General features: G+C 42.2%; 1 protein-coding gene and 1 long non-coding RNA gene across 2 annotated transcripts; one reads left to right on the forward strand and one right to left on the reverse strand.

Annotated features, from left to right (window-relative positions):
- Nucleotides 1-244: 244 nt before the first annotated feature.
- Nucleotides 245-2,830, reverse strand: LOC119018476. Its single transcript, XR_005074771.1, has 3 exons — nucleotides 2,722-2,830; nucleotides 1,497-1,575; nucleotides 245-533 (listed from the first exon to the last, which is right to left on the reverse strand). It is a non-coding gene; the product is annotated as an uncharacterized LOC119018476 (long non-coding RNA).
- On the forward strand, nucleotides 2,798-17,636 carry wdhd1 (WD repeat and HMG-box DNA binding protein 1). Its single transcript, XM_037096156.1, has 26 exons — nucleotides 2,798-2,940; nucleotides 3,193-3,286; nucleotides 4,137-4,248; nucleotides 4,357-4,508; nucleotides 5,539-5,650; nucleotides 5,933-5,983; nucleotides 6,076-6,171; nucleotides 6,257-6,349; nucleotides 6,557-6,663; nucleotides 7,970-8,105; nucleotides 8,357-8,573; nucleotides 8,962-9,146; nucleotides 9,299-9,483; nucleotides 9,571-9,812; nucleotides 10,353-10,490; nucleotides 10,635-10,791; nucleotides 11,096-11,210; nucleotides 11,354-11,485; nucleotides 11,593-11,810; nucleotides 12,160-12,311; nucleotides 12,409-12,465; nucleotides 12,785-12,816; nucleotides 12,957-13,121; nucleotides 13,324-13,466; nucleotides 13,554-13,689; nucleotides 17,170-17,636. The coding sequence occupies exons 2-26, from the start codon at nucleotides 3,210-3,212 to the stop codon at nucleotides 17,359-17,361; spliced, it is 3,402 nt and encodes a 1,133-aa protein (XP_036952051.1). The 5' UTR covers nucleotides 2,798-2,940; nucleotides 3,193-3,209; the 3' UTR covers nucleotides 17,362-17,636.
- The last annotated feature ends 75 nt before the right edge of the window (nucleotides 17,637-17,711 follow it).

A 17,711-nucleotide genomic window follows, 5' to 3' on the forward strand; every position in this document is an offset into this window, starting at 1 on the left:
TCATCGTTTAAAAAAAAAAAAACAGCACTGTTTCAGTTAGATAAAGGAGTTTATAGCCGGTTTGGTCATACGGAGTTAGCATCTTAGCTTCTGGCTCTTCTGCACTAGTGCACTGTTAGACATTTCCACAAGAGCAAGATGATTTAACCCTTAAATAGATTTTCTTCAACGTCCGCTTCCACGGCAACAATCTGTGACGTCCGCTGATAACTAAAGGCTCAACGGACCCTTTTAATGTTGGACATTTTGACTTTTTACAGCTGGAAAACAACAGGTGAAATATGGAACATGAATGACGGCTCTACATTGTGCCTGCTCACTTAGTGGTAGGACATACTGGGAAACTGAATAGAATGGAGCCGGTACTTTTCTCCCTTAAACAAGTCAAATTGTGTTGTTACTCCTCTGAACTGCATCAGTTTTCATGCTCCTGGTAAAGTGCATGCTGGCTCACTGTCATGTCTGTCATTCATTTGTATTTCACCATTTCACATCCATTGCCAATCCAATCCAAAGCGTCAGCATTTAATGACCTGGGGATGAGAGCCAACAATCAACTATTTTTCTACAGAAAGTCACATTTCTGTTGCCTTAAATTCTGTCATAAATTCAAGGTTTTCTGTTGATGAGGACAGTGGAAACTGACATCAAGCTGCAGCTCAAATGTTTTCTTTTTGGAGATCTGATTTACTTTAAAGACAGCGCGGCAAAGCCAGTCAAGTTGATTTATAAAGCACCGTTCGGACACAAGGCATTTCAAAGTGCATTACCAAGACTTGGAAAGACATTAAAACTAAGACATTAAGAGCAGTGTAAAATTAAATTTAGAAGACAATGAAAATGAATGTAACTACATAAAAAGTGATGTATCTAGATTATTGGAGATACACAGTGAACAGTAATGTAAAGTAATGTAATTTAAGCCCTGAGTCACATGAGCTGACAGCTGAGAGTTACATCAGTTCTGGTTATGTCGTCTTTTTATTGACCTTCTATTGCTTTTATTCTTATTATTTGAATTTAATTGCTTTAAGTCCTTTAATTTGTATGTATCCATCTTGACATTTTGTGTTTCGCCTGGTTGTTTTAACTTCTCTTCAGTCCGGGCTTCCCTCCATTCAGCTTGTTCTATTCTGCTACATTGTGTTTCGGAAATTTTTGCTTTGACCTCGCCTGTCAAAGCAAAGCAAATTGCACTGTACAGATATAGTTATTATTATCATAAAACAAAGGGGAATGCCACTGATTTCCCATAGAAAGGTCACTTCTTAACTAGCTGGTGGAGAGTCCGACTCTGTCTGTCTCTCAGACAGTCTGGGTCACTGACCAGAGCTGTGGTGTTTGAAAGACATGCAGGCTTATCAGACAGAGAGGGTCTTAATATGACTACTGATACACCCAATATTAAAAGTCAGGATATTTGAGACACCTGAGGCTGAGACTGGTGAACTTAGATCTCTATCTCACACACAGTTGTCAGCCGTGGACAAATTTACCTTTGTGTTTGATCCCTTTGACTGCCGACATGTCAAAGCTCACTCAGTGGAGAGTCCGGAGCCTCATCTATTGATCGTCCTGAACCACATACATGAAATATTAATGTAATTTTGTATGATCCAGTTAGCCAGCATCATTTTTCAGCAGCTCAAACCAACATCTGGTGTTACACGAGATTCGTGATCCACCTGATACCCTAATATGAGAAAGGAAACATTGGTTTTCGGGTTTTTAGTTCATCCAGGACATTTTCATAAAGTCATACAAGAAAACACATGCATGTCAGAGCTGGGGCCTGTTGTACATGTTCACACTGCCATTCCAGCTCATTCTTGTGTGTTATTACATTTCGGGGATGTAATATTTAGACACCCAGCTGTCTGCCAACAGAGTACTTCCTGTTGCACTAATCAAATTCTCCCCTGAGACGGAGCTCAAACAGGCGAGCAGAGAGCCAGCTTCGCCAGAGTCGGCCAATGGCAGGTTGTTAGAGCCAAAAGGTAAATATGCTTTACATCAATAACTGATAGGGTGAATAAATAATTAAATAAACAAAAGCATTAGCACGAGTGAGTGAATACTTGTTTTCTGGAACTGTTTTGACCTCTCAGCCTCACCTCTGTTTCACTGAGGGGGTTTTCACAGGGTGGAGAAGTTAGTCAGGGGTGATAATTTAAAAAAAATCTCCAGCTGATAAAAATTAAAGAAAAATATTCATCCTAGCAAATCAAATCTTGATTAGCTGCTCAAAATAAAAATGCACAGTTAAATGCACAGAGTATAACTGGAACACAAAATGTGTATTGCTTATCAAAAAATAAATACAGTCAAAACAAATGTACATATTATATATGTATATATCATATATTATATATGTATATATGATGCATTTGTTGAGAAAGGTCTTTTGAAGGGTGACTCCAACAATTTTACACATCAAAGCATGTTTACAGGTCTTGGAGTACTACTGCATATGTGATAGTGGTATAAGTGGTATAAAACCTTCTGTGGTATTACCCTTTAATTGGGTTGCACAATTAAAATGATAGTGAAACATCACTAAATAATCCCATTAATTACATATGTGATTCTGAAATTGTGCAGTTGTACTTCTGGTACCTTAAGTATTTACTACTGCTATGTTCTGCTATTTACTATGATTAAATAAGTGAAAGATTAACATGTAAACAACAGTTGAGTCCATTCATTTTTAGCGGCATGTACCTCAATCATCCGAGATTTCAGCAGCGAGGGACCCGTGAAGAAAAATCTCACTCACACATGGCTCAACGTGGGAGGGGTTTGGACAGTTGCGTCATGACGTAGGTGGCGGGAGTCGTGGCGCAGTGCTTCCTTGTTTTCAACGCAGCGCGGGAGATTGAAGAGACGAGTCTGTGGAATCACCCGGGGAAGCTGAAAGTCGCCTTCCTGCCGTCTTCTCAGGTCATAAATAGCTAGATAGCTTATTAATTTAGTCTGAATGAAACTTGTCGTTTATCAACTCGACCGCTCGGTTTGAAACAGCGCAGTTAGCTAACTTATATCGAATGTATTGTTAGCTTTAGCTCAACTCCTCAGCTAGCAGCAGTGGGAGAAACTGACAGGACGGAGGATACACACACGAAAAAAGTAATGATAAGGTGTTAGTCTGAACCCCACGTATTGATCCCTGGGTTTGTTTACTCTGTTCGACAGTCTGGTGGTTTGTGAAAATGCCTTGTGAGAGGAAGCCGATGCGCTACGGCCACTCGGAGGGACACACCGAGATCTGCTTCGATGACTCTGGGAAGTAAGTCAGACACTGTCGAGGCTTTTCTCTGGAAGTTCACCGTCTGTGGCTGCTTGCTTCTTTAGATAAATATCATCTGACCGCGTTTGTGGAAGTCACTGAAACTCCTCTGTCTTTATCTCACACTCGTTCATTACAGTCTTTTTGTTTTCTCTTTCCAGTAATTATTAAACATTTAACGTTGAATTCTGGCCATTTCAATACAGCCTGTGCTTCGTGTGAGTTCATTTGGGCCTTCAAACAGTGATGGAAAGTAACTACTTTACTTAAGTAAGATACCCGTGCGTTACTTGATTTTTTTTTCTTTTTTTTTTTCAATTTTCTGCTACTGTATACTTCCACTTCATTACATTTTGAAGGCAGGTATTGTACTTTTTACTCACTACGTTTATTTGACAACTTCACATCAGTAGTTACTTAAAACAGTGATTCAGATGTATACGAGTACATACCGGTACATGTTGAGGTTATTTTACCTGCGCATTTACTACTTTACTACTTCCCCTCCATCAGGCTTTTACAGGGCAGATACCGATGATTACAAATTGAGGAGAATTAAAGTATAAACTATAAATTAAACTATAACAAAGTGAATTTACAGAAGTCACACTGATTTCTTAGTAGCACCAGTCTTACTTTTCCACATGGTGGATGTGATTGTATTAAATGAATGAGCTCAAAAACATTTCTTCATGTGTGTCAAAAACTTTTGCACCCTGAATTAATCTTTATTCCCAATCCTCATGTCACACTGTAGTTAATAGTTTAAAAAGCGGACAAAAAATCAGATTGACAATTTAATAGTTGCACCATAAATGCTAGAAGCTGACCACAATTCATTTCTCCTCAGGTTCTTTGTGACCTGCGGAGCTGATGGAGATGTTCGGATATGGGACGGTTTGGATGATGACGATCCAAAGTTCATCACTGTTGGTGAAAAGGTGTACTCCCTCGCACTGAAGGTTGGTCACCTGCCGCCTTCTGAATGATTGATTTCTACTGAGGCCTTTTGTAACTAATCATCGCAGCAGCTTTCAGTGGTTTATTAAAACGTGTTCTTCCCTCTTCAGAAAGACAAGCTGGTGACAGCGAGCTCGAACAACACAGTGCAGATCCACACGTTTCCTGATGGTGATCCAGACGGCATTCTGACCCGGTTTACTACCAACGCCACACATGTCACCTTCAACCGCAGCGGCTCAAGGGTGGCTGCCGGATCTAGGTACTGAACGTGGAAGAGTGACCTGAAAATCCAAAGTGTTTTGAATTTCATTCACTTTTGAAAAACTGAAAGCAGAGGAAAAGTCTGAGCTTGGCTTTGTCCAAACATAGATTAACCTAACTTATTCTACCTACTGGTTAATTTACCTAATCATATCCTGCTTTAAACCTTCCTTTTCATGGGACCTACAGTGCTTAAGAAAAAGCGATGATTTGCTTCAAAGTCTGTCATGAATTTGATTTTTAAAAAAAAAGCCTGTAAAAACATTACATGTAAGTGTCTGATACCTGTAGACACCCTGTAATCCCACTGCCTGGTTGGTGTCTCGGAGAACAAAGACATTTCATGAATATATTAAGCTATGAGGATGAGCAGCTGACTGGGCAGCTTCATCGTGATCCCAGAGAGGAATCAGAGCTGAAAGAAGAGCGAATGTCACTTTTACTTTGTCAAACCATGCACGTTCACTCCGCTCTGGCTTCTCTCGTGGCAGCCACTGAAGCCTTTGTGCACAATGTGTGTGTTGTGCTCAGTCTTGTGTAAAGTATTACTAAACCACTCTGTGATCTGATTGTTCCAGTGCAGAATGAGCTGCACACAGCAGTGCACCTGGATGATATTTCCTCCTCGCAGACAGAGCAGCACTTTGGATTGGTTTATGATTAGTCTTGATTGGAGATAAACGTCTGTTTGCTACCAGGATTGATTTGCTCTAAACGGGTTTATCACGGCAATAAAAGCACCGAGCACAGTGGCTTATTGATGCTGCTATTTTCATCCTGGTAATTTCTCTTGTGATATTGATTATGAAAAAAATCAGGTATCTGAGGCTGTTAGGGCGGATGTGGCATCTGCATTCTGGCGGACGTTGGAGGAAATCAGAATTATTGTGCTTATCTTTCTCATTGATTTTACAATTTGCACTCGTGTTGGTTCACAGCCGGTGTGTCCTTTTAGTCACGTGTGGACACAGACTGTCCACACATGATGCTCTTCACGTATTCATTCTCAATTTCTCTGCTTTCCTCAGTGACTTCATGGTTAAGGTGGTGGAGGTGTCGGACAGCAGTCAACAGAAAACACTCCGAGGCCACGAAGCGCCTGTCCTCAGTGTTGCCTTCGACCCCAAAGATGAACTACTGGTGGGTAAACCTTTATCCATTATCCTAATGACAGTATGTTCACGTTACTGTCCAGTCCAGTTGTAGACATAGTTTTAAAAATACGAAAACTGTGTCATCAGCCTGAGACTTTTAATCCAAAATCCTGATATCACCGCAATCTAATTTCAAAATCCTATAAATGATGGATTATTGCCCTGCAAATGCATCAATTTTGGGTGAACAACATTTGACTGAAGCAGATTTTATTAACCTGGATGTCAAACTGTTCTCACTGTAAACTTTATCTGCTTTCTTTGTCAGGCTTCTGCCAGCTGTGACGGCTCCGTGGTGGTGTGGAATATTGAGGAGCAGGTATGTCACCGTTTTACCACGTCGACCGCAAGATTTTATATCTCGCCTGTCCGTCAGTCAGTCAGGGGCTGATTTACTTTGTGCCCATTCAGACTCAGGTGATGAGCTGGCCTCTGCTGCAGAAGACCAACGACGTCAGTAACGCGAAGTCTCTGTGTCGGCTGGCTTGGCAGCCTGGGGCGGGGAAGGTCAGTGACGCAGCTCTCGATTGGCAGAGTCTACCATCGTCTCCACATTCTGATCTAACGTGAACCTTTCTGTGTGTGCGCTCAGTTTTTAGCAGTTCCTGTAGAGTCAACGGTGCACCTGTATGAGCGAGAGTCCTGGAATCATGTGAGCACTCTGTCCGATGATCCGCTGACACAGGTGAGGTCCAGGTGCACATAAACAGTCATGTTCATGGTTAATTAGGGCTCGCCTGAATGCTTCGAAGCTTCTGCAGTTGTCAAGATGACATTAACGTTATAGCAAATTATCTAAGTCAATACTGTGACTGTGTCTGGTTGGAAGATTGATGATCCTTTCTCCTTGTTTTGGATTTTTTTTTTTATCCCACCCTTGTTGCCCCTACAGCTCATCAACGTGGTGTCCTGGTCTCCATGTGGGCAGTTCCTGGCAGCCGGCAGCGTGGGGGGTTCACTGAACATTTGGGATGTGAACAGCAAGCTGTGTGTGGAAAGGTACGCAACAAGGACATGTACAGAAGTCAAGAGCCATTCTGGTTTTAATACGTCGTACTTTTTAAAGCAGGAGGTTAAAAATCGGACACATCATCACCACACCTGGCAGAAACATGAAGGAGGGAGGCCTGATGATTAATAACATTTGATGAATGATTTGATGAACTTTTAAAGGTGATAACTGCTGCAGCACTGATCAAAACTTAATGAAAACGTTTCCACAAAGCATCCTGTTACAAAAAGTTCATCAGCATTGATTTATAGCTGGGGACGACACTTATAAGATAAAGGGAAAACAAGAGCTGAAGTCTTATTAGAGGAATAAAAATCGAGTGGCTTCTTTAAGTCAAAGTTTTTGGATGGCACAACCAACGTACATGTGAATTTGATGATGTTCGAGCCTCAGTCCTGGGTGAATGTTTTTTTTTGTTTGTTTTTTTTTTCATTTTTCGTGTTCACCAATAATAATTCTGGCCAAGAGGTGACAACATCTTTAGATTCTTCCTTTGCTGGTTTATTTTACACTGCACTCTAATGAAGAAGTGGAAGAAAAATCAACACATAGCTGCAACATTTGGATTTGAGATGGATCCATTAAATCAGATATAAAATCATTTTGACAGAGATTTGTACTGGAATATTTTGCGGTTGGAAAATAACCTCATCAGTGTTCTCTGGTAGCCAAATGTTTCTAAATTGCATCAAGCATTTCTGCAAAGTAGGAAGACTCGATCCTCTCTATGATACTTGTGCTGATGCTGGTGTCAATCTTTATCTAAGTGAACACAGGAAGTTTCCTGAGATACAAGAAATAATTGGCTGGAATTCCAGCATAGAGTTATTAAAAATCAATGTACATTTGTCTGTAAAAACTTAAAATCAGTCGTGTTAAGTGTAACTGTGGACAAATTGTCATGTCAACGTGGCTGTTGGTTGTCAAAATGTCTTATTCTGGACAAAAGTGATGGACCGACAGACGTCATCCTACACCGGATGTCTGGTCAGATTCAGAATCTTGTTAACTTTGATTGGAAAGTTCCTGATCATAATCAAAATACTGCCTGTTGTAAACTGCTTGCACTTGGACTCATTCTCCAGCTGTGTGTGTTGCGGCTCTGACAACATGTAAAACATGTTTGTGCTTCTCGTATTATACGTTATTAGGCATAGTAATATTTGGGCGTTGGTACTGCAACTTTTTTAATTGTATTGTATTTTCTGATGCCATTTTTGGGGCTGCAGTGCTGTACAGAGACATCTGTAATTTGGGATCTCTACAGGTGAAGTTTTCTTATCTTTGCTGCAGACAGAAGCATGAAAAGGGTTTCACGGTGTGCGGTTTGGCCTGGCATCCATCCGGCAGCCAGATCGCCTACACAGACACAGAGGGCCGTCTGGGCCTGCTGGATGGACTCGGCACTTCCACCAGCACCACCACCGAGGTACTGCTCTCAAAACAGGATTAAAATGCTGCTTTCAAATCAAATGTACCACAGCCTCTTTGGTCATTGATTAAAGATTTAAAGGCAACGTGTAGCTCGTGCTTCTCTTCTGTCAAACAGTGTCCATGATAAAGGTCATTCTCTGAAATTGCACCATCACTCTTGTATTCCATTATATCTCCCTACAGTTAACACAGTTCTCATTCTCAGTGTTTTAAGTTAAAGTTGTTATGGTGTCGCTGGACTTTCAGGAGGCACCAGCACCAAAGAAGCCAGCAAAAGACTATGACGACCTGTTTGACGACGACGATGATGATAGACTCATGGATGAAGGACTGAGTGACACCAACTCACCGGTTAAGAAAGCTGTCACTGGGAACGACGATGATGACGACGATGACTTCCTGATGCCTGCAACGGGGCGGGTGAGGAACAGAGGGGCGATCCTGGATGATGAGAACTCTTTAGGTGAGTGAAAGAAGAGTAAGTGGGGCGGGGAAATGGTCGGATACAGATGGATGACGGAACAAAACAAAAACCTGTTTGTTATGAAGTTGTTGGGCCACCACAAACCACAAGATCAGCGTCAGCCTGCGTGCTACAGAATCTCTAAGTCTGTTAAAGTCCACTGGGGGAATGAACAGTAATGCATTAAGTTAGAATGAAGCCCATGAATCTGGCTGCTGGCTGCCAACAATTCGGTCCTGTTGAACTTTTCTCGAGCTTCTTGATTAGTTTCTCAGCTCTGAAGGAAACAAACACGAACCTCTGTTGCCTTGTTTAACTGTCTGAATGCATCATTTGGGTAAATGAAGAGTTGGTGGATTTAGCTTTTAACTGAATCCTCTTCCTTCAGACACGGGATCGTTGAGACTCGGCCAGGACAAATTCGGGGATGATGATGACACAGGAAGCGCTGTCATACCTGCAGCTGCCCCACTGGCGCCCTTGCGTCCCGTCTATGATGGACCAATGCCTACGCCTCCCCAGAAGGCCTTTCAGCCAGGCTCCACCCCAGCACACCTCACACACCGCTTCATGGTAGGACACAGTGATGACGGATTTATATTGTAGACCAACGAGGGTTTGTTTTATCAATTTCTGTTGTTGTCTGACCTTCAAGCTTTCATGTTGAACTGAAGGGGAAGAAAATGTTAAGTCACACATGAACTAACAGCTGAATTACACCTCAGATGTGGAACTCTGTGGGAATCATTCGCGGCTACAACGACGAGCAGGACAACGCCATCGACGTGGAGTTTCACGACTCCGCCGTCCACCACGCCATGCACCTCACCAACTCGCTGGGTCACACCATGGCTGATCTTTCCCAGGAGGCCGTGCTGCTGGCCTGTCCCAGCACGGACGAGCTCGCCAGGTGAACCTAACTCTATCCCATTGTGGTCTCTTTTTTTTGTTCATTTTTCTCAGGAAATGTTTCAACCACATCTGCTTCTCCTCTCAGTAAGCTTCACTGCCTCCACTTCTCATCATGGGACACCAATAAGGAGTGGATGGTGGATCTGCCGAACGGCGAGGACGTCAAAGCGCTGTGTCTGGGTCAGGGCTGGGCGGCGGTTGCTACCGACACGCTGATGCTTCGACTTTTCTCGATCGGCGGAGTGCAGAGGGAAATCATCAGCCTGCCAGGGCCCGTGGTCTGCTTGGCTGGACACGGAGAGCAGCTTCTCATCATATACCACCGGGGTTAGACACACACATACACACTTTCTCGAGCTCTTATAGATCCATCAGCTATCAATTAATGATACTTGACCAAAATCCAAGAAAAGCTCAAATTAGTAAAATGCTTAGGTTAGTCTGGAAACTTGTTTTGACTGTGTGAAAAGTTGGATTCAATTTCAAAACAAAACTTTTCCCTGTACAACAAGTCAGGTGGACTAAATGCAGATGCTTTCTATAGAGCATAAACAGTTACATGCTATAAATTGATTTTGGATTGATTTAATAATTGACATCATGCTAGATATTCCTAATTGTCCACTAGCCGAGAATTTGCTTCTTTTCTTTGTTGTGATTGTAAAAAGAATATTTTCCTATTTTGAACTTCATTTGTAGGAAGAAGCAATTTAACAGAGGCACACAAATTTCTTTTCTGCTATTTTCTTACATTTTATAGATGGATGATTTATCAGTTACTCAAGAAATAATGAAGTGATCAATCATGAGGTGAAATAATGCATTGGCCTTATGTTTGTGCGTGTGTGTGTCATCACCCGTCCACAGCCACAGGTTTCGATGGCGAGCAGGCTCTCGGTGTCCAGCTGCTGCAGTTTGGTAAAAGGAAGAGGCAGCTCATCAACTGCGAACCCCTCCCACTGTCTCGCAAATCTCACCTGTCCTGGCTCGGATTCACTGCCGAGGGTCAGTGTGTCAAAGGAAGAAAAATATATGTTTTTGATTCTCCTGCAAAACTTTCTCTCAACAGAAGCAACTTCTCCCTTTGACTAAACTGCATCTTTTGACTTTAAAGACGGTGGCCTGATTTGTGTTTTGTTCATTGATTAGGAACCCCGTGCTGTGTGGACTCGGAGGGTGTGGTCCGGATGTTGAACCGCTCCCTGGGCAACACATGGACGCCAGCGTGCAACACCAGAGAGACGTGCAAAAGTAAATCAGATCACTACTGGGTTGTTGGAGTGCACGAGAACCCTCAGCAGCTCAGGTGAATTCGCACATCCTCACCACACCGTTTCTGTCTTCATGCCAGTTTGGAAGTCGGTCATATGTCGTCTTCTCTTGAAGAAAGTTTGGGTGCAAGTCTAAAGGCCAACATGACATGCTTGGAAAAATGTTCAGTGGGACTGATCTGATCTGGAATAACCAGAATACAATATGCACAACATACAACTGTGCTTTAAATTTTCCTGATTCTGTTCCCCAATGTTATCCTGTTGTTAGTGGTAGTAAATAATTATGCCCTCAAGGTTTCTTCATGTCCTGAATCCAGTCTGCTCTCGTCCAATCAGGTGTATTCCATGTAAAGGCTCCAGGTACCCTCCCACTCTTCCCAGACCTGCAGTGGCCATCCTGCCCTTCAAGCTGCCTCTGTGTCAGATGACTACAGAGAAAGGACAGATGGAGGTAAACATGCCAAACATACCTGAGACAGCTTGATTTGCTCACATGTGAGATTCATGAACTCAGAGAGGCGGTCAGAAGCTTATCATGTTTCCCTGATGTGAATTGAAAGTGCAAATTCACCTCATCACCCTCTCGTCCTCCAGGAGCAGTTCTTGCGTTCATCCCTTTTCCACAACCACTACAGCTTCCTGTCGAGCAGCGGCTACGAGATAGACGAGGATGGGCAGAGTCAGTCCCAGAAGGAGCAGCAGGAGCTGCTCATGAAGATGTTTGCAGTGAGTATGAAAACTCCTCACACACCAGCTGAGGGATCACTCTTCATTTATATAATGGTCACTGGTTTAGCTGTATAAACTGATGCAGAGTCTCTTTTTTCCCCCAGTTGTCCTGCAAGCTGGAGAGAGAGTTTCGCTGTGTGGAGCTGGCACAGATGATGACTCAGAATGTGGTGACTTTGGCCATTCGATATGCGTCCCGATCCAGACGCATGGCTCTCGCCGAGCGACTCAGTGAGATCGCCCTGGAGAAAGCCAACCAGACCCAGGAGGAAGGGCCAGACGAAGAGGAAGAGGAGCTGGAATACACCAGACGGACCTCTAGGTAATTCAAAATGCACTGAACTGTTGTAGAAGTTAGTGTAAGTCTATTCAAATTCTGCCGCAGACTCACCTGTTGTTGTAAGACTCAACTCTCTATCTCTCCAGGTGTTGTGACTTTGGCTTAACTCCAAAACCCATCCAAAAAGGTTGTTTTGCACTGTTCTCAGTGCTAGTATCGGCGGAACTTGCTACACTTTAAAGACTTAATGTGGGCAGACAGTCCAAGCACTTGGATCTGGTCATGGATTGAGATGTTCCTAATTGCCAAACATATGAAAGATGCTGCGCTGTTGTGCTCCAGTACGGAGAATTCAGGTGCAACTCTTGAGTCTATTTTGTGTTTGTTGCAGATACGGACAGAGTGAGGTCACAGGAGGACGTTACAGCAACGGACGTCATCAGGAGGAGGAAGAGGAGCAAGAAGAAGAAGAAGAAGAAGAGGTCAGGGGGGAAGAGGATGGACAGGAGATGGAGACAGAGGAGTCAACAGAAACCAGAAAACGTCAGTTAAAATGTTTTCCTTCAGCTTCCTTTTACACGCGTATGTTCTCAGTGCAGGATGCCAGCGACGTGTCTGATGTGTGTCTCTCTCACTGCAGGTGTGAATCCGTTTGCTAAAGAAGCAGGTTCACCAGTGAAACCATCTCTGACACCAAGTGAGTACAAACCTTCAGTACTTCACATGTGTAAATGTGATGGTGTACTTTGCTGCTGTTAGTATCTGGTACACATTATTTATCACCTGTGTAAAGTGTGTCAATATTTATAACTATGATGAAGGAAAATCCTCTAATAACTAATAGCTAACTGACGTTAATGCTCTGTAAATGACTAGTAGTATTCTGATCATACAACTGTTTAGTCAGAGGTGTAGTGACTGCTGTGTATTATTACATGTAGTGACTGCCACAATTTCAATATTTGTAATTTTTATTTTAAAGCACCTAATGTCTCTCTTTGCTTTCTTTTTTGCAGTTGCTAAGGTTGGACGTGCAAACCCTTTCAAGGTAAGATCCAAAAGTATTTTGATGTCAGCACTGTTTGATTTACGATTATTTAAACCTGAACACGCTAAAAGAGTGTAAGGGTGAAAGTTCAAGAGAGACGGACACGTTTTGTTGATGATGTCTGGATGGCACACGTGCAGGTGCTCGGCTCGGGGAAACCTTCATCTTCGTCCGGTCAGCCTCGAGTGACAAACATCTTGGATAACATGACATCCAGCAAGAAGTTAAGTCCGCTCAGCATGTCCGCAGGGAGAGGAAGCAAAGGCCCCGTCCTCAAACCGCTGGCTCCAAGACCCAAGTCGAAGGTAAAAACACTCAAACCATGGCGAGGAAATTGATGTCATGTTACTACATATGATAACAGATACCAAATGCATGCATATTTAAATTGATTAAACCTGTAGATGGTACCATGCATGTTGTGCATCCATGTTGCCAGACTTGAGTATAAGTCTGTAAGTGTAAACTCATTGAGATTCTCTTATTATTTATTTCTCTTCCCTCCAGACTCAATCCACTCTGCTGCAGATGACTGGCTCTAAGGCAGCCAATAAGAAGACTCAGGAGAACATTCAGCCGGCTGCGGATCAGCAGAAACAACCAGATGTCCCGCCTCCAGCCTCACCACTAGATAACACTGAAAATAAGAGGTAAAATTTTTGAAACTCTTCAAAATGACTTCGCTGGAAGGTACAAGGTCAATTGACTTGGTTGTAATGTTGACTGTGTGCGTTCAGGCCGAAGACGGGCTTCCAGCTCTGGCTGGAGGAGAACAGGAAGAGTATCACAGCTGACCAGCCGGACCTGGAGGAGACTGACATCATAAAAGAAGCAATGGGACGCTTCAGAACACTGACAGCTGAGGAGCGACTGGTAATGACACACTGCGGGGTTCAGAGGGGAGGATAATAAAAGATACAATGCATGTAAAAGAGTTGAAATTTGACCAGAGTGGTCAGAAATCTGAGTAATCTTGGAAAAGTTTTTTTTTCAAAATGACTGTCGACTGAGTTCGAGTTGTGCACCTCTAAAGGTCATCATCAAAAAACCTCTTTTTTGTTATTCATCAGCCATTTTTGGACATAGAAATGTTACAAAACAATATGTTACAGGTATTTCAGACACAGTGGAGAGTGTTGTTTTAAATTTAAGACAAATGATAAGAGTGATGATGTGTTATTATATTAGTGTATCTCTTAATTTAACCCTCAATATTCAGACTATCTCTTCAGATCCACAAACATCTGCTGAGTACACATCCATCTTTGTTTATCTTGTCTACATCTTCCAAGAAATATAATAATATTTTTGTGCCAAATGCTAAAGGAAATAAAGAAAGAAATGTTCAAAATGTACTGTTGTTACGGACAAAGGGATGGATAAACTCGGACTTGAAATCACTTTTAGTCAGCTGACCAAATCCACAACTCTACCAAGAGACAAGATGGAGTGAAATGGTATCATCTGAAATCACTGATATCTGTACTTCATCTTCTCTCTCACTGAATACACTGCGAGCCGCTTCCATTTCATCCTGCCTGCTCTAGTTTTCCCTGAATACCAAATTAAGAGAAAAACCAACAAAGAAACCCATCAATTAGTCTGCAAGATGGCACTAATTATCAGCTGCAGGCCCTTTAACCCCTTCCTCGACTCCGTGCAACCAGACTTGTGTCTGACAAAGACCTCAGACAACAGAAACGTGGCTGTGACAGAAAAGCAGCTGGGTGTAACATCACTACTTCAAGGGATGTGAATGCATCGTCCAGTTCCCTGTGCGGTCACGTTTACTGTGTGCATGTTAACATACTGAATGACAACAGACAAATACCTCATTTCCCACAAAACACTCGTAAAATATGACTAATAGATTAAGAACTTCTTTGTCAACCAAAACCATGAGAACTAAAAAGTTGACTAACAGTCGTAAGTGTTTGCACATTAAAACACTTCATAAACCTTGTTCGGGAAAGCCTGAGTGATACAACCAAACGAAAATGTAAAGAAACACTAATTAACCTGTTTCAGGGAATCATTGTTGACTGTCCAGTAACCAACCTGCTCATTTTTGCCAATGTTTAAACTTCTGTATTTTCTTTTTAGAATAGGAAAAAAAAAATCACATCCTGTAAAGGCCTAATAGACATAAACATGTGTTGTGCTGTAATTATCCAAATAAAAGTTTCTTAAAAAAATTCTGATTCCAGCTTAAAAAAATGAAATAGAATTTAGAGTAAAATAATTTACTCTAAACTGAAGTAATTGAATGTTTTGGATAAAATAATTAGTTTTGGTACATCATCTTTGGCTTTGACAAATGCTAAATGTGATCAGTTCCTGACATTTAACAGACCAAATCTATTAATCAAGAAAATGATAGACAATGAATAATAATCAGTCTTTGTGATCTTCCTATTTGATGTGCGTAACGTCTCAACATTTTGAACTAAGTCATGGCACGCTGCAGCAGAGTCCCATACTGTCACATGACTTTCACTGACAGCCACATTTTTAAAACCGGATGTTCTGTCGGCTCTGGACAGTCGACGGGGTGAATAAATGAGGGCGCCGATGTCCGTAATTACACACCTCATCCTTTCATCTGCCCGAGTGCTAACTGGCGTCAATCCGTGTGTCTGTCTGTGTAGTAACCAGGTCGTGACCCTGCATTCATCATGACTCTAAGCAGAAAGCTGGATGATACTTGACAGACAGAAAGAAAAGAAAAGAGGAAGTGGGTGTGAAGGCAGGGGGGAGGGGAGGGAGGCCTGTTGCCTGGGAACCTGGTGGAGTGTGTTTTGGCTGTGAGGGCACAAAGCATTGATCTTATGATAATACTGTGTGAGAGATGGCGAGCTGCAGGGGAACAAGTGTGACGATACAGTTTTCACTTAATTTAAAGGACAATTCCAGAGTGATTTCCAGTCTTGTTCAAATTATTTTTATCACTCTTCTGTGTATTCCAACACTTTTTGTGTTTTAAAACGGTTTCAAAAGTTGAGATGCGTTCAAGTCTTCGGCAAATTGAACACAATAAATGTGTACTAAGGGGAGGGCTAGAGCTCATCACAGCTTCACTGTGTTTTTACCAGTTGGCACTTCACAGATTCACCTGCACACATTTGCAAGTTGAAACGGCACACTGTCAGGCGTACGGCAGGTTTTATGAATCAGAATTTAAAAAACTGTTCTGTTTTGATTTTCGGTCCTCTCGTAGGCAACATGATCCAATGTCACCCCACCAAAGGAGAACATGCGCAGACAGAATATATTTATTCCAATTAGATTACGCTTTAACGTGGTTACCAGGCACTGATATGTTCGTATTGAATAGATAAACAAATGTTCACGCCGCCCCTCCATTCTGATCGGGCTGCATCGGATCAGGCTTTTCCAGCAGAGATGGTCGCAAGAGGCATTTTTATTCTGACTTTTTTATTCTGATAATTAGTTGAATATTAGGTTGCATGTGAACACAGCCAGTTATTAAGAATAAGGAAAAACAGCAAACCCCTTCACACTGGAGAAACCAGAGCCAGAACATTGATTTTCTTTTGATAAATGACCTGAAATATTAATAAATTCTAAAAATGATCGTTTTGCTTTCTGTCCATCAGTCCCACCAGTTAATTGGGTTCATTTAATCCAACTGGATTTCTGAGTTGATCTCTCTCTTTCAGTTGCCACCTGTAGCAACACACCCACACCAACTCAGCCTCATGCAGATTAATCAGTTCAGATAAAATTCAGTAACAAAGCTCTGACTTATGGTTTGTGGTGAAATAAAAACCCTGGATAATGATAATAATTTAACCTGAAACCTTATTAATGGTGAATAGCGAATAGCGAAACGTCACAGCTTGTACCATCTACCAGCTCTGTAATGGTAGTGTTTGTGTGAATATGTACGGGGTTAATAGCAGTGCTTCATTGGGTGCTGGAGGTGAAGAGTGTGTGTGTGTGTGTGTGTCTGTGTGTGTGTGTGTGTGTGTGTGTGTGTGTGTGGCCTGTGCTGCTGCCAGTCCACTCACCAGGCCCGATGATTCATCCCGGCTCCATTACGTTCAGGATGGCGCTTCCTTTTGTCTCGGCTCAGGGAGCGAAAAAAATAAATAAATAAAAGCACGAGGAGGAGAAGAGCCGGCAGGCCAAAGAGATGCAGCCTGTCAATAGTGATTATACATGACAGGATGCAATTTCAAACTGCAGCCTGATGTTTAGTCATCATGTAGGTGTTCGGAGCCCGGATTGAGACAAAAGAACAATCTGTTTTCGTTTTGTTCTCTTTGGTAATCAACATGTGCTCTTCATGTCCCTTTTTTCCCCCCCTTTTTTTTTTTTTTTTTGGTACAGTCATGGACGGAAAGAGCAAAAGGGCAGACCGGAGATGCAGCAGATCTGAAGAAGAGGAAAAGAGCCGAAGGAGGAGGAGGAGGAGCGGAAAATGAAAATGGACAGGCAGAAGCTGATGAAAACAGTGCCAAGAAGAAGAAATCCTTGGATCCATCCTCCAAGCTTGCAGCATTTGCTTTTACCAAAAACTAAATGTTTTAATGTTTGCCGATGGTCATTTTTGTTCAGATTTATGTGTGGAAAAACTGTCCATCCCGGTAAACCTGTTTGCTGTGTTGATGTTGATGATTGACACACTTAACAGAACATTTAAGCTCTTAAATGTTCTTCAAAGTTAGTGATGGATCATTGACATGTATTAATAATGGAGCATCTTTGGACATGTTTTCAGTTTTTACATGCGTAACGTTTCTAAAACCCATTCCTGTATTTTAACAATTGAATAAATGTAAATGTTTGTTAGTTCACGTTGTAGTCTTTGTTGGCCTTGTTGTATCATCGACCGGGTGGTCACAGTTCCCCTGTATTTCTCCTAATGTGTG

Source organism: Acanthopagrus latus, chromosome 4 (assembly GCF_904848185.1).
Source record: "Acanthopagrus latus isolate v.2019 chromosome 4, fAcaLat1.1, whole genome shotgun sequence".
Lineage (NCBI taxonomy): Eukaryota > Metazoa > Chordata > Actinopteri > Spariformes > Sparidae > Acanthopagrus > Acanthopagrus latus.